This window comes from Lepus europaeus, chromosome 13 (assembly GCF_033115175.1).
Source record: "Lepus europaeus isolate LE1 chromosome 13, mLepTim1.pri, whole genome shotgun sequence".
Taxonomy (NCBI): domain Eukaryota; kingdom Metazoa; phylum Chordata; class Mammalia; order Lagomorpha; family Leporidae; genus Lepus; species Lepus europaeus.
Genome location: NC_084839.1, coordinates 51,112,459 through 51,138,726, shown reverse-complemented (window position 1 = coordinate 51,138,726; position 26,268 = coordinate 51,112,459). Strand labels below are relative to the sequence as shown.

The 26,268-nt window shown below is 43.3% G+C and overlaps 1 protein-coding gene across 1 annotated transcript in view; it reads right to left on the bottom strand.

The window, feature by feature from the left end:
• EML6 (EMAP like 6) overlaps window positions 1-26,268 on the bottom strand; it is a 297,135-nt gene that overhangs the window by 98,809 nt on the left and 172,058 nt on the right. Inside the window, exons 10-16 of the mRNA XM_062209442.1 lie at window positions 25,884-26,096; window positions 20,347-20,514; window positions 19,353-19,459; window positions 15,586-15,704; window positions 13,477-13,663; window positions 11,440-11,545; window positions 4,353-4,446 (exon numbers count right to left, since the gene is read on the bottom strand). Of these exons, the coding sequence (XP_062065426.1) occupies window positions 4,353-4,446; window positions 11,440-11,545; window positions 13,477-13,663; window positions 15,586-15,704; window positions 19,353-19,459; window positions 20,347-20,514; window positions 25,884-26,096 (994 nt within the window). The remainder of the gene's footprint in view (window positions 1-4,352; window positions 4,447-11,439; window positions 11,546-13,476; window positions 13,664-15,585; window positions 15,705-19,352; window positions 19,460-20,346; window positions 20,515-25,883; window positions 26,097-26,268) is intronic.

Genomic DNA, 26,268 nt, shown 5'->3' with positions numbered 1-26,268 from the left:
AATATTTTCACAAATGAAGGATAACTCTTAAGACTGCATTGTAAGGCTGGCGCCACGGCTCACTAGGCTAATCCTTCACCTGCGGCGCCGGCATCCCAGGTTCTAGTCCCGGTTGGGGTGCTGGTTCTGTCCCGGTAACTCCTCTTCCAGTCCAGCTCTCTGCTGTGGCCCAGGAGTACAGTGGAGGATGGCCCAGGTCCTTGGGCCCTGCACCCACATGGGAGACCAGGAGGAAGCACCTGGCTCCTGGCTTCGAATCGGCGCAGTATGCCGGCCGCAACGCGCCAGCCGTAGTGGCCGCTTGGGGGATAAACCAATGGAAGGAAGACCTTTGTCTCTCTCTCTCTCTCTCTTTCTCTCTCTGTCTAACTCTGTCAAAAAAAACCACAAAAAACAAAAACCAAAAAACAAAAGACTGCATTGTTGAGGGGCAGGCATTTGCTACAAAGTTAAGATGCTGCTTGGGGACTTGGGGGGAGTAGGTGGCTGGGGTTGTGGTATAGCAGGTTAAGATGCTGCCTGGGATGCTGGCACCCTAGATGGGTGCAGGTTAAAACAGCGATGGATGGTCCCAAACCATGGGCCCCTCCACCCATGTGGGAGATCTGGAACAAGCTCCAGGCTCGTAGCTTCGGCCTGGCCCAGCCCCGGCCGTCAAGGCCATCTGTGGAATGAACCAGCGGATGCAAGATTTCTCTTTTTCTCTCTCCCTCTAATAACTCTAACTCTGCCTTTCAAATATCAATCTTTAAAAAAATAAAGATGCTGCTGTTTGGGAAGACTGCATCCTATATCCGAGTGCCTGGGTCTGGGTCCTGGCATCATTCCCAATTTCAGCTTCCTGCGAATGCACATGTTGGGAGGCAGCAGGTGGTGGCTCAAGGACTTGAATCCCTGGCACTCAAGTAGGGCATCTGGTTTGAGTTCCTATCTCCTGATGTTGGCCTGGTTCAGCCTCAGCTGTTATGGGATTTATGGAGTCAACCAGCAGACGGGAGATCTGCCTCTCTCCCTCCCTGAACTTCAAATTAAAAAAAACTTTAACGAAGAGTTCAGTGTGGTGACCCAGCCCACCTTAGCACTGGGTACCAGCTGCACCACCAGGACTCTGTTCTGCCCCCAGTAGAAGTTCACATCCCCAGTAGTGGGCACAGGGGTAAAACAATTACCTGGCAGAGCCGCAGGCCTCCCAGAAACTGGCTTGCTGTCGAGGCTTCAGAGGCCATGCTGGCAATGACAGACACAGCAGTGCAAAGTGAAAGGTGGCACTGGGTCAGCTGTTCTCTGAGAGTGTACTGGGTCTCTCAAGAGCTAAGCTGATTCCTGCAATCCAGCCACCTATCAATCCATGAAGTGCTACTTTGTCACTTCTTTCAAGCCATGGCTTTTAAGATTTGAAAGGCAGAGTTATACATAAAAAGGAAGACACATACACACACACACACACACAGAGAGAGAGAGAGAGAGAGAGAGAGAAATCTTCCATCCATTAGTTCTGAGCCAGGCTGAAGGCAGAAGCCTGGAACTCCATCCAGGTTTCCTACGTGGGTCATGGGTCCAAGCACTTGGGCCATCTTCCACTACTTTCCCAGGTACAATAGCAGGGAGCTGGATTGGAAGCGGAGCAACCAGGACTTGAACCAGTGGTCAAATGGGATGTGGGCCTTGCAGGTAGTAGCTTAACCCATGGTGCCAGAATGTTGGCCCCCAAACCATTGCTTTTAAAGTTTCTATCTACAAGAGCCCCCTCATTTAAGGTCATAAGCAGAATGTTTATGTATCTGTTTGTCTGGTTGCTTATATGCTTATATAACTATTCATTATTGCTATATAAATAGGTATTTATGTAACCATTTTTGTTTACTTATATATTGTTGTAAAATCTAGCATTCTTTAGAATGGGCCATCAAAGAAGGAGGTACCTTTCTCTGAAGGGAGGAGAGAACTTCCACTTTGATTATGGCCTTGTCTAAATAAGGTCAGAGTTTATGAACTCAAGAGGCTTCCATAGCCTTGGCAGCTCATGACAACAGCCTCGGGTGATTACTGATATCATAAATAAGAGTGTCAATTGTTGTGTCTATTGTTGTTCAACAATAGAAGTCACTGTGCACTTGCTCTTCATATAGGACCTCTGTCCTTAATGTGTTGTATTATGCGAATTAACGGTAAACTAGTCTTCAAACAATTCTTTATACTTTCTGTGTCTGTGCGGGTGCAGTCTGTTGAAATCTTTACTTAGTATATACTAAGGTGATCTTCTGTATATAAAGATAATTAAAAATGAATCTTAATGAAGAATGGGGTGGGAGAGGGAGCAGGAAATGGGATGGTTTGCAGGTGGTTATGGGGGGAAACTGCTATAATCTAAAAGTTATATTTAATAAATATAAATTTTGAAAGTACAAGTTTTCTAAAAAAAAATCTAGCATTCTTCAAAAGTACTCTAACAGTCCTTGACAGTCCTCCTGGGAAAGAGCACTGGTTAATGTCACCAGTCCAAAAGTGTTCTTCAAGGGTAACTGTGCGGGTGTCCCATTTGGGGAAGAGGTCTTAAGTCCTGGGAGCGATTACAAATAGAAATTGTGGGCCGGCGCCGTGGCTTAACAGGCTAATCCTCCGCCTTGCGGCACTGGCACACCGGGTTCTAGTCCCGGTCGGGGTGCTGGATTCTATCCCGGTTGCCCCTCTTCCAGGCCAGCTCTCTGCTATGGCCCGGGAAGGCAGTGGAGGATGGCCCAAGTCCTTGGGCCCTGCACCTGCATGGGAGACCAGGAGAAGCACCTGGCTCCTGGCTTCGGATCAGCGCGATGCGCCGGCCGCAGCGGCCATTGGAGGGTGAACCAACGGCAAAAAAAGAAGACCTTTCTCTCTGTCTCTCTCTCTCACTATCCACTCTGCCTGTCAAAATAAAATAAAATAAAATAAAATAAAATAAAATAGAAGTTAAAAACAAAAACAAATAGAAATTGTGTGAATAGCACAAAGGTGGTAAGTTGCTTGTGTCAGGCTAAGAGAAGTAGCATTATCCACTAACTACATAAAACATATACTTTTCTGGCACTCGGAGACATTTTTCTTCTATTTGTGTTAAGGTTACTCACATACAACTGGTGAGCGACCCATATCTACGGAGGGTTTTCTAGCAGGAAAGTTCCGCTTCCATGGCTTTGTAAATGCAGGCGTGAGCTTTTCCTAAACTTATCTTCAAACGCACATGGTATGTTTCAAAAATATGAAACTGAAACTTCAGCATTTAGCCCATGAAGACACCAGAGTTCTGATTAGGAGCAGAATTTTGAGTGTGAGAGGGGAGTGGGAGCAAGTGAAGGATACCAGAAAGACTGAGAGAGAAACCACTTGGGCTGGCAGGCTGACGAGCTGCCACTCGCCGCAGGAATTCCATCTCCGTGGTCATCAGAAAAGCTCCTCTCTCTCTCCCAAGATGGTCAGCGGCAGTCCTTGGGGCTCCATCTGCCACTCTGAGTCAACAGCCATGTAAGGATTGCCATTCATTACATCAAACTGCCAAAAGCCCTTTCCCAGTCAAGCTCGTGCAGGAAGACATTCATCTAGAAAGTGAGTTTTACAGTCCAAGGCCATTAACTGAACAAATATAAGGCAGAAAGGACACGGAGTGATGTGGGGAGGAGCTCCGAGGGCGGTACACCAACAACGTGTCTGGGCAACACACCGCATCGCTGGGCCCTGGGTGCCAACGATCCTGACCTCTGAGCAGGCTGGGCACAGAGCTAAGCTCACTGTAAGTAGAGTGGAAAGCAATGTCCACACTGAGTGCTGATTCAGCAGGGAGGGAGGCTGGGGTATGAGAGGACAGGTGGTCTATAAACAGCAGTCGGTCTCGAAAAGTCTATTTATAAGAGAGGGAGATTAGGGAAACAATTTGCCTCTTTGAAGGCGAGTGGCAGACGCACACGATGGGGCCTCCTTTCCAGCCAGCCATGGCCTCATGACAAATGGTGCTTCTGACTCCACTGACATTGACAATCCTTCACAGAGCAAACAAGGCGCAAGGCACGAGCCTGCAAAACGCTGCTTTCCTGTTGTTGGCAGAGGGCTTTGATATAGCTCGTGCATGCACCACAGAGAGCAGAGTGACGGGTAACTCTGGAAGGCATTTCAGAATCCTGCAGCTCCCAGCAACAAGCACGAATAGCTCAACACCAAGTTTGGCCCCGTGAAACACTGCGGTATGCTCTCCCTCGGGCGGGAAGCTTTCTGTGTGAATTTCCTCGGAGCCTCAAGACGCCACCTTACCAGGAAATGAGAAGTATTGACCTTTACCAAAGCATGGTCCCAGTAGATGCCATAAGACCGCGGCAGCTTCTTACCTTGTTGTGGCTATCTTTTCTCCCTTTTTCCAGTCCCAAAACACAATACTGTGAAAATCGTCTAAACCAACCGACACCAGACATTTTCCATCAGCTGTATGAAAACAACACAAATGTCAAATGACTCATTGCTTTGCTGCAAAACCAAAACACTTTGTATACTGTCAAGAGGAACAAGAAATTGACCTTAAGAATATTCTTTGGGCTCTCAGACGTTAGGAAAGATCACATGGGAAAGGGACCCCGCTGTATGAAATGCATGACTAGTAAAACCTGAGATTTTAAGGCATAGTAAGTGGTTGCTGAAATAAGTTGCTGCCATGACAGTCTGGCCAGAGCCACAGAGCCATGCAGGGGACCCTGAGGTAAGTCACAAAACCTTGTCTATTTTGTGACAGGCAAATCTCACGACATTTATTCCAAGAGCCATTTGGCATTGTCACCCTGTGTCTATTTTCAGCTCTAAAATACTGAGTTCAATTTAACTCTTCTAAGATAAGATCATTATAGAAACTAAATTTAACTTTAGCAATCCCTTTGCAAAGATGATTTTGCAATTAAAAAATGTAATTACTAGGGAAAGCATTTGGTCTAGCAGTTAAGACACCAGTTAAGATGCCTGAGTGCGCGGGTTCTATTCCCAGCTCTGACTCCTGATCACAGCTTCCTGCCAGTGCAGACCTTGGGAGTCAGTGGTGTTAGCTCAGATAATTGAGTCAATCCTTGTGGGAGACCTGGCTTGAGTTCCCAGCTACTAGCCCAGCCCTGGCCATTGCAGGCATTTGGGGAGTGAGCTAGTGGATGGGACAGCATTTGCTCCCTCACGCTCACTTTCATTCTGCCTCTCAAAAACTATAGAATTTAGTATCTGACTTTTCCTATTTCAAATGTAGGTATGTTTGTTATACGACACTTAAAAAGCATGGATAAACAAATAATTTTAATCCTCCAGATTTGTAAGCCTACACTTGATATATATCCTACTAGTCTTTTTCTCTACATAAATGTACTTTGAAAAATGAAATACAAAACTAGGATCATACTAAATAAGCTATCATCTTTTCTCATGTACTATAGTGTGAAAATTTCCCCTTAGTAACAAATGCATGTAATATTATCAAAGAGTTCCATAATTAGGATATTTTGGCTGATTTCCAGAAAAAATTAATATATTAAAGGCATAATTAAATTTGAGATGAAAATAATTTGCTGTTTCCCTTCAAGACAGAAGGGGTACAGTCCCTTGCTTACTGCTTCCGTTCAAAGGAGAAGCGCCCATCAAGCCCCGCTGTGAGGTCATAGGATACATAGGATATGGGCGATTAAGCTCATCCTGCTTCAGTTTATCAGAATCTCTTTGCTAAGGGAAAGAAACAGAAACACATGATGAACTGGTTCTCCCAGGTCCATGGTCTCAACTGTTCTTTTCAAAGGCAGGCCTTCGGGTAGACCCCAAATGAAGGTAAAATAAAGGGAGGCTTGTCCAAAAGGAATTCTGAATAAGCAAAAACTATTATTTAGTATAAGTATGTCATATGCAATACTTATACCTGTCATATGTATTTATATACCCATCACACGGAATATTAACTTAAGATAAAAATAACTATCTAAAATTAAAATTTAATGCAGCCTCTAATGGTTTTTGTTGGTGCAATCTGACACTCCTACCTTAAGGGCTAACCAGTGCCCACCCTTTGAATGAGACTCCCCCCCCCCCCGACTCCCTCCCGCAACTGACAGGAACCCACGGCCTGCTCCTCTTCTGGAGAAAGAAGGGAAGAGAAAGGGAGAGTCTAGCTCAACAAACCACAAAGCCTCTTGTTATGCATTTGGGAGAGGGGACTGGTAATGATTTCCTATTAATCTCAGCAACATTATCTTTTCCTTGCCTCTTGGTAGGACCCGGTTATATTTCTTTATTTGCATGCTGCTGCATTTGGTTATTTTGTTTGTGTGTTCCCTCTCCCTTTTTGGATCATAAGCTCTTTTAAAGCTTATAGTAATGTATGGCATTTTCTCTGTGACCCCGACACAAGCTGGTGACACTGTGGATGAGGAGGAAGATGAAGATGGAATATGCCCACAGGTGGTATGGAAAGAAAACGTACAATGTTAGATAGCTACACAATTTTTAACTGTTTTAGTTATCATTCAAATGCACTGCAAAAAGGCTAATGCCTTTTTTGCATTTATTAGTTTTGTATCTTATGTCATTTTTCTGAAATCTGTGTAGCTGTATTAATATGTCCTCCTTGGAAGGCAAGCATTCACACCTTTTTTTAAATGACAGTTTTGTGTCTTCTGAACAGCTAAGGGCAAAATGATGTTCACTGAAGATGGGAGGTGGCTTATTTTCTACGGTGTTTCTGCAAGGCCCCATCATCTTATCTTTATGGTTGGCCACCTCCCACTCCAATCAGAGTACCCTCACTATGGATAGCTGAGGAAGACACAGTACAAACCCAGAGGTGCCTCAATAGCCACAATTCTCTGGGATGGTGACTTTTTCTTGAATTCTGTAGGGGCAAGCAACCACTGCATAGCACACCATTTGCAAATGTAATTGGCTGCCTTTCCATTTTTTTCTCCAATTTTCACTTCCCCTTAGACGCCTGATTTAGGTTTGAAAATCCATTGTTCCCTGACCTGTTAGGTGGAGGTTTTGACTTTTGGCAGCATTTTTTGGAGTCTACGTAATATCCTTTCAAATCTTTCCAGTCGCAGTGTGTATTAATTATGGATGGTGGTGACACAGTCCAGGAATAAGTCTACGGCACTTAATGTCAACAGTGAAGGGCAAATTAGAAAATGTTTATTCAGACGAGTTGGTCCTCCTATTCAGGGCTCATAAGAAATGCATAAGTTGTCCAAACCGAATACAACGGAATCAGGTTAGTCTTCAAGGTGCTGCTATGGAAGTCGGTATCACCCCAGGAAGGTCTCTAGAAGGTACGTGGTGACATTTAGAGTAGAGAATATTCATGTGCTCTAACACTCCTCTCTTTCTAATCCAGTTTTGCATTCACGAGGAGGAAGCACTCTCCTTACTGCTGGCACAAAAGCAGAGATGGCTCCTTCTGCCCTGGACAGTGGTAAGTTCAGTTATATATGCTCCTCAGCTAAGTGAGGTAACATAAATTTATTCCTCCTTATCTACATAATCCAGAATTATGGATCATGCTGTAAGAAATTAGACAGCAGCTGGCACTGTGGAGTAGCAGATAAAGCCGCCGCCTGCAGTGGGCGCCAGTTCGAGTCTCGGCGGCTCCACTCCTGATCTAGCTCTCTGCTGTGGCCTGGGAAAGCACTAGATGATGGCCCAAATGCTTGGACCCTTGCACCCACATGAGAGGCCCTGAAGAATCTCCTGGCTTTGGATCGGCCATTTTGAGGGTGAACCAGCAGACTGAAGGCTTCTCTCTCTGCCTCTCTGTAACTCTGCCTTTCAAATAAATAAATAAAAAAATCTTATTAAAAAAAGAAACTAAACTAAAAAGCTTTTTTGTTTGCTTTAGAAAAGTCGCAAGAATAAATTAAGCTAAATCCCTACAGGTAATTGCTTATTTGTTGTCTAGCTTCTACCTCATTTTCTTGCTTTATCTTTCTATGACAATTTATTTCTCTAATAAGTAACAAATCTACCTAACAGTTATGTGTCCACAACACTGCCCCAAATGAGCTGACTCATGAGAGACCAGTGGCTCTGGGAGTACTGAGGCACACAGTTGGGGCCACCAGCTAGCTAGTAAACCATGAGCCCGGTGTTGGGACCCTGTTCACAGGGCTCAGCAGGGAGACCCACATAGTTCTCTCCCCTGGGATTTTGACTTAAGCCACTCACTTTCCTATCTGCTTCCAAAAAGAAGGCAGAGTTTATCCCTGCCACATGTGACTCAAAGGGCACTTCCACACAGTGCTCTCCATGCACCAACTCGGCCCCTCCACAGTGGCCCTGGAGGGTGGCAGGGGCCCCTGGGGTTCACTGCTGCTGTGCACAGGGAGCCTGGAAGTGAGCAAACACACCAAGCACTGCAGTGTGACTCTTGGGCCACAGGTTCACACAGGGGCATGAGGTGGCCCAAGGGCCGAGAGAGAACTCCCTGCATACCTCTCACCAACTGACAACCGGGCCTGGGCTGGGAGTCAGGAGACCCAATTCTAGCTCGGGACCTACCACTGCTCACCTTCACTTGGGCCATACTACCAAACTCTCTCAATCTCTACTACTGCCGGTCTGCTAAGTGGAGCAGGGCTTCAAGACTAAACCTGTATTTAAACACTAAATACTCTCAGTAGAAATGAAACCAAAGGACCTCAGCTGACACCTTCAGGAGTCACCACAGCGACCACAAAATTCAATCAACGACCACAGATTGATTTGTAAGCAACCATTCATTGTGATGAATCAAACACAATAGACATTAGTGAGAATTTTTCCTGAATTTTTAAATTTATTTATTATTATTATTTACTTATTTGACAGGTAGAGTTAGACAGTGAGAGAGAGAGAGAGAGAGAGAGAGAGAAAGGTCTTCCTTCCGTTGGTTCACCCCCCAAATGGCCGCCATGGCTGGCGCTGTGCCAATCTGAAGCCAGGAGCCAGGTGCCTCCTCCTGGTCTCCCATGCGGGTGCAGGGGCCCAAGCACTTGGACCATCCTCCACTGCCTTCCCGGGCCACAGCAGAGAGCTAGACTGGAAGAGGAGCAGCTGGGGCTAGAACCCTGTGCCCATATGGGATGCCGCTGCCGCAGGCGGAGGATTAACTAAGAGAGCCATGGTGCCGGCCCCCCCGAATTATTTTAGAAAGCTCTAATACTAAAGACCTCCAACTGGATTTATTTCTATTGTTTATGTATTAACACCATACTTAAACCTGTAAAGCCAAAACATACTTTTCCATAATCAAAAATAATGCATTGTCTGAATAAATGGGCTTTTCACTAGTGATCTTATCTGGGAAGTAGAGATAGTATTAGTATTGTTAAAATTGAAATGCCCTCCTTATGCAGAAAATATTTCACCTCTAGGAATTCATTTGTCAAAAATGGGAATTAGAAGCAGTGACACAACTGGCTTCCCCACCTCTTCTAAAAGTATTCAGTTTCCTTGCTCCAGTTAAGATATCAAGGACTGCTTTATGAGAGATTCTTTAAAATTTTTTTATTTCATATATTTGAAAGGCAGAGGGAAAAAGGAGGAGGAGGAGGAGGAGGTGGAGGTGGAGGAGAGAGAGAGACAGAGAAAGAATCTCACATTCATTGGTTCACTCCCCAAATGGCCAAGGCTGCACTGGCGCAAAGACTGGAACCAGAGGCTTCATCTGGATCTCCCATAAGGGTGCAGGGGCTCAAGCATTTGGCCCATCTTCCACTGTTTTCCCAGGCACATTAGCAGGGAGCTGGACAGAAAGTCGAACAGCCAGGACTCCAGCTGGCACCCATATGGGATGCCAGCATCACAGGTAGCAGCTTTACATCTTATGCCACAGCACCAGCCCCAAAGATTTTTTTAAAAATTTTTTTCACCGGGCCGGCGCCGCAGCTCACTAGGCTAATCCTCCACCTTGCGGCGCCGGCACATTGGGTTCTAGTCCCGGTCGGGGCACCGGATTCTGTCCCGGTTGCCCCTCTTCCAGGCCAGCTCTCTGCTGTGGCCAGGGAGTGCAGTGGAGGATGGCCCAAGTGCTTGGGTCCTGCATCCCATGGGAGACCAGGATAAGCCCCTGGCTCCTGCCATTGGATCAGCGCAGTGCGCCGGCCACAGCGTGCTAGCCGCAGCGGCCATTGAAGGGTGAACCAACGGCAAAAGGAAGACCTTTCTCTCTGTCTCTCTCTCACTGTCCACTCTGCCTGTCAAAAAAAAAAAAAAAAATTTCACCAAAGATTTCTAAGTTCACCCTTCAATGGCCACCGGCCAGCGCATCACGCTGATCTGAAGCCAGGAGCCAGGTGCTCATCCTGGTCTCCCATGGGGTGCAGGGCCCAAGCACTTGGGCCATCCTCTACTGCACTCCCAGGCCATAGCAGAGAGCTGGCCTGGAAGAGGGGCAACCAGGACAGAATCCGGCGCCTCAACTGGGACTAGAACTCGGTGTGCCGGCGCCGCAAGGCGGAGGATTAGCCTATTGAGCCACGGCGCTGGCCTTAATTATAGCTTTTCTTATACATTGGTTTCTAAAATTATTGAGTCAATTTTCAATGCCACCAAAAATATGAGTAGACAGGACTTTCCATAATCCTATAAGCATTTAGGTTGTATTATTTTTTATGTATGTATGTATTTATTTGTCAGATAGAGTTAGACAGAGAGAGAGAGAGAGAGAGAGAGAGAGAGAGAGAGAGAGAGAAAGAAAGATCTTCCTTCCGCTGGTTCACTCCTCAAATGGCCGCCTCGGCTGGAGCTATGCTGATCCGGAGCCAGGAGCCAGGTGCTTCCTCCTGGTCTCCCATGGGGTTCAGGGCCCAAGCACTTGGGCCATCCTCCATTGCACTCCTGGGCCACAGCAGAGAGCTGGACTGGAAGAGGAGCAGCCGGGACTAGAACCTGGTGCCCATATGGGACGCCGGCATTGCAGGTGGAAAATTAACCAAGTGAGCCACGGCACCGGCCCCTGTATTTTTTTCAATATAAAGTTTATTTCCAAAATACTAACATCATAAAGTGGCTTTCTGTAGAGAATTTTCTGCCCTCCCTTCAGTTCTTTATGTTTTAAATCCTAAATGATGAGCTCCTACTTATTTGGAAATGAAATTGATGTTCTGCCAGACATTTGCAACCAAGTCTTTCAACAGCAACAGCTGCTCAGGATTTCAAATCGCTCAGGCTAACAGACTACAGCTAGAGCTCTGGGCAATGACTTTGGGAGAGAGGAAATGAGGAAGACAAGGGAAGCATGTGTCACCCAAAGACCACATTTTTTGGCGAGTTATTCACATGTAGGATTCCCAGTTTAAGACTGTGTAGGTGACATACACAGAGCATGTGCCGTACAAACAGAGCTCAACTTAGGAGGAGGATGTTTCTATAAAGAAAACTCAGTGTAGCCCTGTTTGCCAGTGACTCTAGTGCCAAACCGGAGCTTACCTGAAAAATCCAGCGCACACACTCCTCTCTGGTGCTGTCCTTTCAGCAGTGATAGACATTTTAGAGTTTGGGTGTCCCACACGTGAATAGCGGCATCTCTTCCAACCTTAAATACCAGGAAGACTGTAATTAACCTCTCACAAGTGGAAATGTAAGTAATTTTGTTCCTTAGAGTCAAACACTGCTCAGAAATCAAGAAACACACTTTATTTGGAGAGGGCAGAGTCTCAGAAATCATCCGGCTGAACCCCGTTACTGTCCGGATGAGGCAACTAAGGCAGGAGGCATCTAAGAGGCTGGGGACTGGCAGAACCTGACGAGGCACACGGCTTCCAGTTAAGGGGCTTTCAAGACTCCACTCCAGGTGGCTAGTGCGCTTTGCTCTCGTCACTTCTGCCTTGCCCTCTCCTGCCTTCTCAACTGCGCACAAGAATCTACTTCCAGGTCAAGGACTGCACCTGTATGTTGTCATGGTAATAGCCACAGAGTTATTTTACCCATTCTCAATTATTTTACTCACCTCAACAAGGCCTACGCCTATTTTTCTCCCTGGGAAATAATAGTTTTAAGGTTTAACTGGCATGAAGGTAGGTTTTTCTTGTGGGGACACACGATAATCACACTCACTTCCAAGAAGAGAAAATTACAGTAAAGAGATTTTCCTCACATTTAAACAGGGCGGGCAGGGGAAAAGCCATGTTGGCTATAATGACTCTAAAAGCGAAAATCGGAGACAAAACCATGGCCACGACTGAGCAGAACCCAGGCAGCTCCTACACTGCCTGTGGATCCCCAGTCCCCCTAATCTCGTGGCAGCTGGCCTACTGATTGCCATTGGTTTGCTTCCCAATCAAACACAGTTCCAGTGACACATGTCCTCAGTGGTATGCAAAGAACCAATCTCTGTTTTCTTGTTTTTTTACTTAAATCTCCATGAATCATGCATCATCCATAAGAAATATCCCCCCCCTCCCAAGTCAAGTGAAAAGGCAAAACAAGGACCAATTACTAATAAAATTTAACAATGTGAGCTAATGCAGAATAGATGGTCTCTACTTTGGAGCTGGAGATGCAGCCAATCAGTGTACAAACGAATGCACTGTCTCTTCTGGGGGATATTTTACAATAATATAAAAAGCTATGGATCACCTTTCTCCTCTAAATGCACCTTTCTGGGGGCTGACTCCCTCCATGCTCTCAATTTTATTCATGGATCTTACACACCCTGTTGAAAAAGCTTTCACTACCTGTATGGCAAGATCCAGAAATAGTCAGGGTTTAACTGTTCCACATTAAATTTTCACATTGTACCACATTTTCTTCTCTTGGAACCTGGCCCTTAGATATTAAGCATCAGCTTAATATTTAATTGCATTACTTGCAATTAAAAGCCTACGCTAAAAGGGAACAAAACCATATTCTAAAACTGAAAACAGTTTATATAATATTAGCTTTCCAGAAAGATACGAGCCTAATACATTCTTTCTTTACTAAACTGACTTTATTCCTCCATGTTCACCCCAAAATGACTCAATAGGCGGCCCCTGTTTTGAGTAGCTTTTCAATAAAAAAAAAAGTTCAGATAAAAATTAGTTTTTGTAATGCTTAAATCAATTAATTAAAATTCTGATGGTTTTAGGTTTTACAAAAATAACTAGGTGTTATTCTAGAGTTAAAATGTTGTTTATTCCATAAATGTTTATCAAGTACCTAGGATGTACTGAGACCTGGGAAAACAGTGATATGAAAATATATAAAGCTGCTCATTCATAAAACTTCCACCATAGGAACGTCAGCTGGTCCCATTCATTGATCTCATCACCTCAAGAAAATTATCCCTCAGAGGCTTCCCAATGGAGCCAGAACACATGGGCTGATTCTCCAGTCATCATGGAAGGACCCAAGGCGCACTGAATCTTTAGCTCCCTGCCTCATGTTTATTTCTATCAAATACTTCTTGAATTTCTGACATGTTAACTGGTTTCAAAAGTAGATCCTGTTTGGCTAGGGCCCTGGTCTTTGCAGACAAATATGTACCTGCCCAGTGGCCACATAGTCCTTCACAGGGTGGATGGTCAGGCTGAGGATGTCGTCATCGTGCCCCAGGTACAGCCTCTGGGAGTGTTGTTGCCTGTTGTACACGACAGCAACTGCAGCAATGTGGTAGACCACTTCTCCAGCTTGGGTGTAGAAGAGATTGTTTCTACAGTCGTAGCCTCTGTAACTGAAGCAAGAAACGCGCAGCAGTTGAATAAGCAGCGACTGACTGAATGGGAGTTGTCAGAAGTAAAGCCAACGTTCATGAACTTGTACACGTGGAACCCCAGGTATCTCCTCAGTCACATGGAATGGTGATGTTGACATGGGGCAGTGAGAACCTCCGAGGGTGGGGGAGGCACACAGGCACTGATGATTTCAATGCAATCTGTTGCCAGCTCAGCTCCCAGCTCCCAGATGTGTTCTCACTGGTCTGAGAGGGGCACAGGGTAGCCTTTCTCATCTCCCCTTTCACAGATGCCTTCCTCTCACTTTAGAAAGCCACTCTCTTTGTCCATCCGGAATCTTAACAATGGTTCCTTACCCTGGGACACAGAACTTTCCAGGAGCACCAAAACGAAGGGACAACACAAATATAGGTGTGGATATTGAAAAATGAACAAGTCTAATGGCTAAGGAATCTTTTATACAAGTCAATTGATGGTTTTTAACAAAAGTGAACATGGACTTAATTGTCAGCAGATAATTACTATTTTTTGTGATCAAAATGAAATGAAAATGTGATTTTCTGGAGTCTATAATACAGAAGGAATTTAAAGGAATGAGTAACATTTATTTACTATTATAAAATGATCATTCAATAGTTTATTATAAAATTATTTCATATTATAAAATTACCCTCATACTGACTAGTTATGAGAATAAACTTTCTCAGTGGCTTGCTCTGCCACATTCTACTAATACATAATATTACAGATATGCTAACTGAAAAAATTCCATCTTCATCATTTTCAATAAAAATTTTCTGTACTTATGTGTCATAATTTGCAATGTATTTTTGCTGACTTAGTAAAATTTCACTACCAATAATTATAATTAAAGCTAAAAACACTGTTGACACCAGCACCATCTAACAGAAATATGCAAGCAGTATCATGTAAAATCTCTAGTTGTCACATTAAAAAAAGAAAAAAAACTTTGAAATTTATTTCAGTAATGTATCTTAACACAATACATCTGCAATGTCATAATCAATAAAAAAACACTCCAGTAAAAAAATTTTTTCAGGCTAAGTCTTCAAAATTGGCGTACATTTTTAGAGACAGCACATCTCCTCTCAAATTACATTTTAAGTGCTCAGTAGCCACACCGCACAGGACTGAGTCCTGAAGGTTACAGGAAACAATTTAAATTGAACTTGTAGATTTTTTTTCTTGGAGAAGGTAAGATACATTGAAAAAAGATTCTCAAGTATGAAAACATTATGTTAGAATAAAAATTTATGAGAGAATTAGAATGGAAATATGAGTTTAAGTAGAAGTATAAATGATGTAAAATGCTCTGTTATAGAAGCACATATTAATGTATTTTAAAATATTCATGTATTTTAAAAATTAATAATAGTGCAAATCAAATATGTATGGTATCCAGGTTCCACTGCAGCCTTTTAATTATCTTCTCAACCATTTAAACATACACTGAAAAATTTCAGATGTCAAATTGAAACGTGCAAAGGTATATATTATTTTACAAAATCCGAAATGATGTTGGGCATCTAAGAAAAACCATTTAAAGAAAACAATGTCAGGATAGAACTAGCAAAAGAGAGCAGGGGGTTCCGTGAAGAGAGGAAGGGAGGTGGTGGTGGTAAGGCAGTGAAGTGGCAGAGGGAACAGTAGCAGCTGGGCCACAAATGGCGTGTGGTTTAATTCCAAAGACCGTCATATTGTGACAGTCACAGGACATGCACTGAGCACACATTACAGGGAATCAGTTAAAATATCCACCCCAAGTCGGAGTGCAAGTTGGAAGGAAACCGCCAGCCTGCAATTGAATCATTCACATAAAGGGGGGCCCCTTTAACCTGATGAGAGCACTGCCCAGGGCTTGGCAGAGGCAGGGAGGACGCACCAGGTCCCCAGGACCCACCCGTGGATGAACTGGAGTTTCAAGCTGTCCTCAGGAGCCTTTTCTCGTTTGAGGAAGGGCACTGCGTGGTTTTTCTCTTTGCTTTGTTGCTTTAGCTGAGGTAGATCTTCTTTGTAAACCTTAAAGCACAACACAGGCATTTAGCTGAGCTGCCTTCCTTCGGCTTTCAAAACATCAATATCTCAGCACCCTTGGAAAGCCTTTAACTGCTTCCCTGCACCACTCTTGAAAACATAAGACATAAGATCAAATATTACTTTCTCCTAAGAAAGTTAGCATGAAAATTTTTAAAGTGATTTTTTTCTTGATTTTTTAGGCAATTTACTTCTAGAAAATATTCCGCTGATATGTTAGTAAGCAGTTCTTCAAGTTATTGATAAAACAAATGTTTATTTTTTATTTTTAAAACAAACTTTTTAAAAATTTCTTCTAAGGCAAGAAATCATGTCATGATTCTCACACTTGCAAAATGGGGACTTCAGGAGCCACGGTGACTTCTTTCCTAGAACCATTCTTCGGAAGTATCGTCCTTTCATAGCCTCATGCATTTTGACAGGTAAGAGTGAGATCCAGAGCACAGCTCACTTCCTTGGCCTAACCTAGGACTGAAAACTGCTGCTGAGAGGACGCTTAATTCCTCCAATTTAAATATATGTAAAAACCAGCGTTATTTATCACATATCTATGCTCCACAATTAAGAAATATCAACTTAACACAGTGAAATAGAAATACAGTCTGTTAATTTCTCATCTTCATGATAGAAAATATGTTTTAGCTTTCTATTTATTTAAGAGACAGACACACTTCTGCTAGTTTGCTCCTAAAATGTCTGCAGTGGTTGGGGCTGGGCTGGAGCCAAAGCCAGGAGCCAGGAACTCCATCCAGATCTCCACAACTACTTGAGCTATCACAAGCTACTTGAGCTGCCTCCCAGGATCTGCACTGGCAGGAAGCTGGGGTCAGGGGCCAGAGCTGGGAATCAAACCCAGACACTTTAATCACTTGGCTCAACATCTTCTGCAAAATAGTTTCTATCAAATTGCATTGCTTGTAATAAAAGTCTATATTTAGGATTTGACCAGAGATCAATTTAAAAAATGAAAGAAAGAGTACATCTTACTTGTTTTAAGTCTACAATGGACACAATGAGTCACTCACTTAAAAATCTAAATCATTCATGTGAACTCATAATACTTTCTCCAGCTCATCAGTTGTTTATTGAACAGCACCAGATTCTAGTCTTTGGTATTAGTTGGGTGTATCAAGTTTCCTAACTTCTGTGGACCTCAAATTCCCATCTGCAGAATGTGAAGAGTCCATGTCAAGGACTAACTCAGGAACATAGTAACCATAAATCAAATCACATAGGAGATAGCACTTAAAACACATTAACAGAGAGGATTTACCTTTCCCTTGTTGTTGTATCTTTTTTTTTTTACAAAAAAATCTTCCCAACTAATGAAAGTATCTTTTCTTTTTTTCCTAAATCTTATGCTTATTTTGCTTAAATTTCATTTCCCCTTCATGTTAGGGTATATTGTTTGTGTGATATTACCACATTAAAATTTCTTTTCAAATCCTTTTATTCAGTAGTTATATTATACAACTTACTTGATCAACACAAAAATTATCAAGCTAATTTAGTGGTGAAGTTGACACAGCCATAGATGGACTGCCTTTGTACTAATCCAATCTTCTAAACCCCAAGTGCCAATGATGGACTGAAAAAATTTAATAATCTGAAACATAATAAATTCAGTACTTAGACAAAGCACATAGTGTATAGAAAATGTGGCCAGCGCTGCGGCTCAATAGGCTAATCCTCTGCATGCGGCGCCGGAACACCAGGTTCTAGGCCCAGTCAGGGCACCGGATTCTGTCCCAGTTGCTCCTCTTCCAGTCCAGCTCTCTGCTGTGGCCCGGGAAGGCAGTGGAGGATGGCCCAAGTCCTTGGGCCCTGCACCCGCATGGGAGACCAGGAGAAGCACCTGAATCCTGGCTTGGGATCAGTGCGGTACGCCAGCTGCAGCGGCCATTGAGGGGTGAACCAACGGCAAAGGAAGACCTTTCTGTCTCTCTCTCTCACTGTCCACTCTGCCTGTCCAAACCAAAGTGTGCTTTGTAGAGAAGTCCAGATCAGCATTTAAAAAATATATATTATTTGAAAGGCAGAGAGAGACAGAGAACTCTCATCTGGTAGTTCACTCCTTAAATGCCCATAACAACTATGGCCCAGGCTGAAGCCAGGGATCAAGAACTGAATCCAGGTCTCCCACATTGCTGGCTGGGACATAATTACTTGAGCAGGAAGCTGGAAACTGGAGCCAGAGCTAGGAATTGTAAACAGGCACTTGGCTATTGAATGTGAGCGTCCTAAGCAGTATCTTGACTGCTGTGCCAAACCTCCACCCCTGAGCATTCCTAACACCACTGTGATGTCAAAGTTAACCTCTCAGAGTTACTATGGGGCTGGACTTGACATGCACAAAACACAGGATCTGGGCCTCAGAGATACTCAACACATAGTAGCTGCCACAGGTACATATGGCAAGGCTCCATGAACAATACTGATGATGGAGCAAAGACAGAAAGCTTTAGATCCATATTGATCTCTCACCTACATACAGCAAGCAGGCCCCCATTTCTCTGCCCTGCTAATGCAGCCCCACCCTGCCTGGATGGATGGACACTGCGCTATCTGGAGAGTCCAGCCGTAGCCTGAGCTCTCCCCTCTCCTCCCAAGCTCTCTCCCCCAGCTCAGCCCCAGAGTCCAGCCTCAGCCTCAGCCCAAACCCCTCCCAGCTCACACTGTGATCTCACGAGACCTTTAGACCAAGCCCAGGCTCTCCCTCTATCTTGGCAGCCCAGCTTGAGCTCAGACCCCCAGGCCCCTTCCCGCCACTTAGTACTATATAAACTGCTAGTCTGTAAGGGAGGGGCACTTTCTCTGCTAGGTGTTCGCTGGCAACTCTGCTGTGCGTTCACTTGGGAGTGAGCCCCTCCCAGGTCTGGCTTTGGCTTCATATTCCATCTCTTCTTTCCTGAAAATTGACAGCTGACACATATGAAATTTGATGTCTTACTCAGTCCATGTTCATGTATGGAATCTGCTGTGCATGCCTTTGTTAAACAACAAGGAAGAAAACAGAACCCCACCATTACCACCACACCAAGGCCACTGGCCTAGACGCCTGTGAAAGATCACTTTAGCACTTACTGTTGAGTGCCAAAATGAAAGTGCAGCCTCCCAAAAAACTTAGACATAATTGATCAACCTTTCTATTACCGATGATTTCTTACCAGAGGAGAATGCAAACTGTATTGGGCTTTTCCTTGCATTAAAAGGATAATTTCTTTAATTAAATAGATAACGGTCAATTTGAGTTAGAGAAACCAGGATAACAGCTCCCGGGTAAACTCCTGTGCTTCAAGGTACCCATCCTGCAAAGCACACCCATGCTTCTGTGCTCTGCTAAGAAAATGAAAAAATCCTGAGCTGATTTGTACATTTTTCTGAAAAAAAAATAGACAAATTTTAGGTGTTAGGGAAGCAAAAGGCTCACGTGTCATAGGTTCAGTTTTTCTTGATATGATCCATTAAGTGCTTTATTTTTTAACCCATATTTAAAGGCAAAAAGTAGGCAGTTTTCCTTACTTTTGCCTTAATTCCCTCTTGATGAACTACCTGCCATTTTTAGCTCAATGTTCAAATCCAGTGAGATCCAGGTTCTGGGTTATGCATTTCCATTGCTCTCTGTTCACTGACCTGGCGATCGTAATTGATTTGAGTTTCTTGTTCAATATCAGAGTCCAACTCGGGCACATCGGATAAGTCCGAATCCGATTCTTCACTGTAGGAATCAGTGCCACCTTCTGCAGAAATACAACCCGTAAGAAACAAGCAAACAGCCGACTCTAAATACCTACACATATTAAAATATTTTCTTCCACCAAAATTAAACAACGAAAAAACCCTACACCATGGTTTTCATGTAATAAAGATTCTAAAATCACCTGTTGCCTTTTTCATCTTTTGCCTAAGTTCAGCTGACCCCTCGTCCCCATTCAGGAGCATTAACAGACTAGGGCAACTTTCTCCCTGGTGAAGACTAAACACAGGTCCTCATCTCTGTTAGACAGATGCTTGTGTTCTAAACCTTGCTTTGAAAAATATAAAAGGGGGTGAGGGATGCAAAAGGCAATCCAGCCAGCTATGTCAGTGAAGATCCCCTGTCGACTTTGAACAGGTGCACCCTGGTAATTGCTGTGGTCAAAACCTCTGAGGAACCCTTCCCAATAAACTCATTTATCTCCAAGAGTATTTTCATCTTATTACTGGCTCATTCCTGCTCACAGCACGATGCGTTTAAAAATGAAAGGGCTCCAGGTGCACTGAACCAAATAATGGTGGCCCATTCTTTGAACTCCACTCCAATTTCCATTCCAAAGGGGACCCTGTCACCCTGCAGCCAGGCTAAGCAGGGCCACCGCCCCTCACAATCATCCTAAGGAGGCTAAGAGACCTGCTTTCATGTCTTCCTCAAAGGCTGATTCTTCACAAAGCCTTAGACTTCAACTTGCATTTGGTAAAAGCAAAAGCCGTTTGAAGTGAATTGTTCAACTGACCTATGCTAGTCTGGAAAATGTTTTCTAAAATGTTTAAAATTTATAATAGGGATCAACTTTTAAAGACTTGCGGTAGCTTTTTACCTCCAAAAGAATTGTTAAAACGGTCCTTGAAATGCTTATTGAAAAATTACCCTGGGGTGTGGCTTCCAGCATGCCGTTGCTGACACCTTCTGGAATAAACCTCCACTGGAAGACGGAGTGGTCGGCCCCACCAGTGCTCAACACCCACTGAAAGTCATGGGACCAGCGCACGTTTGTGACATGTGCAGAATGGCCCACGTACTTTCTAAATTTGGCTCCTAAAAGACAAATTTGAGGAAAATACTAGTTATACCAAAAAGAGAATTCATTAGTTAAAAATAAATCACATTCCTATTCACATGGCAGTCAAATCTTTACAAATATTAGAAAATAATTTCGAGTCTTACAAGAGCATAACACACAGACATAACACAAACATCCAAAGGCTGCCTCAATTATTCCAATAAGCATGAAGCCAAACATGAGCCTGAAAATTTAAGCCCTGTAGCTAAAGAGATTTCTGGATCTGTTCCTACTGCTTCACTGGTTCTGAAAATACATGATGAAGAAGGAACATGGTACACATTCTTAAAATGCAAGGTACAATAGGCAGTGCCTTCGATAGAGAAAGTAATTCTGTGGAAATAAAAGTCAAAGTTACTGTTTGGGGTCGCATACATATGTATACATTGGGTAGATTTAATTTTTGTGGTCTTAAGTTGGTCGCTTTACTGAGCAACACCATCGCCAAGTAAGGAATTCAACACAAGACGCTCTCTGAAGTTGTGTTTGTGACTGAATTATCACAGTGAAGTCTCCAGTGTGTGTTTAGCAAAGCAGCCGTATGCAGGCACTCATGCTAACGAGCAGGGTGCATAGTACCCATCTTGCATCTTATGTGGAGACCTAATTCAGAAGTCCATGGGAGACTCCGGAACACCATTAAGCACTCACAACCCCTTCACAGTTCCTCTTCAATGGAGGGGAAAGACCATCTGTTCGACTACTGCATGTTTAAAATTCAAATCCCAACTGGAGAGGCAATGATTTAAACTTAGATGAAGGTGAAAATGACCATTGCGTGTCCCACTCTTGAGCCCGTGAGGCTCTGACACCACAGCTTCCCACACAGACGAAGGGCAGGCTGCTGCCCAAGAGAAGGAAGCACTGGGTCTCAAAAGCCACCTTGCCTGTTTCCATGAGTCACCCGCATCAGTTTTAGTGATGAAGTCAAACAGATTTCGATTAAGGTCAGTTGGAAATGCCAGCTGAGGATAATTCAGTAATGGGGAGTAGGGGATATTCTTCCCCTATTTCCATAATTCTTGATTCGTTGGGCTACCCTAAGCTCACATCTTTATATTCTCCACAGAGATCATTCAACCTGTCCATATGGCTTTAAAAATATGTCCACAAACACTCAATATGAAGCCAAATGAAAATAATATGACATAATTAAAGGTATGACATGTAAGAGGTCATAAAAAGTACCGCAGAGGCTCCTGGTCCTCTTTGTTGGATTTCCACACACCGTGCTGTAAGGAGACTTATGTGGTAAGCACCTGAGTCCCCCTGCCCAGGGGCCAGGTGAGTGAGAGCAAGGGGATGTTCTGGTCCCAGTGTAGCCTTCTGTTCACATCAGCCCTCTCAGAGATCTTGAACCAGAACCACCCGCTGAACTGCTCAAGAATCCCCAACCTCCAGAAGCCAAGGGATTATACACTATTGGTCATTTAAGATACTTATTTTGAGGAATAATTTGCTATGCAGCAATAGGTGACTAATATACCCTTGGTAGGCTGGAACAAGAACCTGCATACACACTGGTGTCACAGGGGTGGCAAACAGCCTGCAGGCCGTATAAAGCCTGTGAAATCATTTCATCTGGTCCTGCCAAGGCAATCGCTGGCAGGACTCAAAACACAATACATTTAAAGCAGGCTAATTTTTAAATTGATGGTTTTGTATGGTCCGTGGATGATGCTACCAATAACCAATGGCTCTTGGCAGACACAAGATTCCCCTTCCTCATTTAGGTCATATCTCTGATCTTTTTCTGCCCCCTCTCCCCCTGCCTCCAAGCTTACTCTGCTCCCAGCACACTGGCCCCTTCACCATTGCCCAAGTCTGACTCCAGGCCCTTGCACTTGCCCGTTCCCTCTCTCTGGAATGCTCTTTTCTCACATGTCTGAATGTCTGGTTCCCTCAACTGTTGCAGGTTTGCAGTCAAAGGGAACTCTAACAGCAAGCCCCATGACCGTCCTATTTAAACAGCAGTACTGTACTGCCCCACACCAGCATTCTCTACTCTCATTACTTGCTTTATTTTTCTTCTCTCAGGTCTGTTTATTTTGTGTATGTGTAATGACCATGACCCCTCACTAGAACAAAAGCTCTGTGATCACAGGTATTTGTGCTTGTTTTATTTACTGATCTATCTCCATCCTCTAGAATAGAACTTGCATTTTATTGAAGACTTGAAGGCCATGTCTGTGTCTTTTAAGACTTTCCTTAGGATGCTGGGTAATTGTATAAGATCTCCTTTTTCCTCTGCACTACACAGAGGGCTCAGGCCTCCACCCTCATCATTCTTCTGCCGATCTTCTCTGCCATGATTTTAAGTACTGTCAATGTACCTGTGACTGCCACACGTTTCTCTCTCACCTTCTACTCTCCCGGGAGCACCAACAGTCCATGTGTCACACCACCTGGATGTCTAACAGGTACCTCAGCGTATCATGAACAGAATAGACTGAGGAAGTTTCCCTTCCCTTACTCTCCTACCCTCTCACATCCATAAAATGAGGACAGCAAAGACCAGACCTCTCCCATTTTCCCATCTCTATAAATAGGGCCAGTGCCACCCTGTTGCTCAAGGCCAAAACTCAGGAGTCACACTTGATGATTTTTTTTTTCCTGTACTCCCATATCCAATCCAGAAGTGAGACTTGCAGCTTTCCCTTGAAACTGCTTCCAAACTCCAGCACCTCTGTTCGTACACGTCCAAACCACATCAGCTGCCACGGGGCCTCCCCTCCCTGACACAACCACACAGTATCAAAATTGTCTTTAAAACACTTACATTGATCCCATTACTCCTCCACTGAAAAGCCTCAATATGGATTTCATTCCACTTAGAGTAAGACATCTAACAAGAAGACTTTTCTCTCCTCATTCATTTTGCTCCCGTCACACAAGCCTTCCTGTCCCTGTACTTACTAAGCTCAGCCACGCTGTACTACAGGCCAACACTTTCCTCTCCAGGGTTCCAAGTTCCAACAGCTCAATTCTACAATACTCATGACATTTGTCCTGGGTGTTGGCTGTCTGTGCAAAGCATTAATGGAATGGGAACACATAGGTGAAACAGATAGCCTCAGCCTCTGAGTAGGAGTGGGTAATGAGGTATCTAAAATCCCCATGTCGGTGATGCTCAAACAGGAGGTGGCATCAAGGAGAACTGTCAGTATTGATTCTATATATTTTAAGATTTGAAATTGTCAAAATGAGAAAAACAAATTAGTTTTATTAGATAAAAATAATACCAGTTGCAGAAATTTTCATTAACTGTAGTGCACTTCTATCTAATTACTGTGCAATAGAATATTGCCTATATAATTGCAATGTGTCGAAGGAACTCGACACAGCAAAAACCTGCTTTTTAATCACAGTAAAAACTATAATGTGTGCTCAGTGTTGTCTCCTGTCCATCTATTGCTATTTACAGGTTTGAAACTTGGAGGATGGGGTGGAGATATAAGTTGAGTATCCCTTATAAAAATGCTTAGACACAAGTATTTCAGATTTCATGTTTTTCCATGTTTTAGAATATTTACATATATATGGTGCAATAACTTGGGGATGGACCCAAGTCTAAACATGAAATCAATTTCTGTTTCATACATACCTTATATACATAGCCTGAAGGTAATTTTATACAATTTTTTGAATAATTTTTTGCACAAAACGTCATGGTGTGAAATGTTCCGTTGTGGCATCACATGGAACACTCTCAAAGTTTAGGATTTGGGAGCATTTACAATTTTGGATGTTCAACCTGTACTAGTCATTACCACCCTAGATCATTAAAAAACACAAGTTCCACCAACTGTTCCTACTCCCACCAATAATTCTCACTTTAGTGTTAACTCTCTCAGTTTTGGCACTAAAGGACACAAAATCTGACCGTGAGGCAAATTTCAAGATTCATAAAGCATATGTCATGAAACGGAGAGTGAGTCCATTTGCTGTGAAGGCACGATGCCTCTGCAGCCTGCAGAGGCCTGCGACACTGTCACTCTGGCTGTCCGTCTCATTCATCCAGACGCCTTGTGCGAGCCATTATCCATGGGGTTTTCATTTACGGGTGTCTCACAAAGGGCACCATTACTCACCCCCTCTCTGCTCTAATAATAGATCCACGCTGTCTTTGCTGTTTCCAGATCCAAGTCTACCTTACAAGGCTTGGAGACACATAGGAGACATCAACTGTCACTGAGTTAATTTTATTCCCAAGTTCTCAGTGCAGACCAATAGTACTGCTTCTGATTCCAGCGGTGTGTCTTCTGAATTCCAAGATTCCCAGACACATTCTGGCTGTCTTGTTTACCTTCTGCAGTATATTACTCCAGCTAACAAGATATGTATGCCCTATTACTCACAGGGCCCGTTAGAGTTAGAATTTGGCACACTGAGGTAATTTTGCGCCTCGAGCATTTTAAACCCATGGCCATTTTGTCAAGTGTAAGTGATGGTGGTTTTGCTATGCATTTTATGTTCCATTCTGTACCATAATTGTCACTGCTTCAAAACTGCCAGTTAGCTGAAAATGACTTTCTGATTACATTTCCAATCCCTTTCCTTGCTTAATTTAAAAACCGTTCAAGTGAAAGACTTTTCAGGCAGCAGCATGTCCCTGCTGATTACTTTGCAAAGATCAGATTTTCAGGTCACAGTTACGTCTCAGTAGACCCTGGGCAGTGGCTTTGCCTAAATTTGCAAAAGAAGAAGTGGGTGGGGTCATTCCATGGTTTGCAGTTACATCCTATAAAGCTTGAAGGTGTAGAGTCATCGAAATGATATGGTTTTAACAACAAAAAGGCAAAACCAAAACATGAGGGCAGAGAACGTTGTTTTGAATCAAGCTCTCTCAAAAATTTCACCAGTTATGTAAATCTGGCACAAAGTTAGTGCTGTGACAAGGGGTCCATAAACTGTATTATCATTGAAACCGTTCCTTTCAGATATGATTTTAATTATGTCTAAGAGGATTTGCTTTGCTTTTCCATTGACAAGCACAAGCAATCATGAAACATAAAACAATTTTAATTATAAAATCTAATGGGATATATAATTTAAATCATGAACAGTTGACATAAATAATAAACCATGATTTGTTCGAGATGTGAAGCATAAGTTTACAAATCACAAAATGACAAGTAGTAATTATTAAAATTTTGGCTTAAGTTTCAAAGCTTAGAATGTCAAAAGTAGTAGACAACAACACAGTCTACCCTAAACTGGAGAGTAAATGAACATGATTATTCAAGGTAAGATGATCAATGTGCTAGAAAAGACATGAAGAAAATAAACTGCATATATAGTCTAGAGGAGATAATGATTCCACAAAATGTTCCTTTGGTCTTACCTTTCTTTAGACAAGGAAATTTAAATAATTTAACCAGTCCAAAATCATCTCCAGACACCAGCACTGAGCTATTGTAATTTGCATCCACGGAGTTGATGTCTGTAACCTCAGTGTATTTTGGCCAAATTCCACTCACTTCGGGACCTTTCACACATGTCCAGGAAGCCCAGGGAATCCCTTTGATTTCTTCTTTACTTGTTAAAGGCTTCCCAGCTGAAACAAAACCAATAAAATATTACAAGTAAATAAAAAGCATATTTACTTCACTGTATGCATTTTTCTGATAGAGATCTAAAACATTTTAAATGTGTTTCTATAAATCATGGAAACTATAGATTCTAATCCCATTACTTGGTTTGTGATTCTTTTGGAGAGAGGAGTAGGT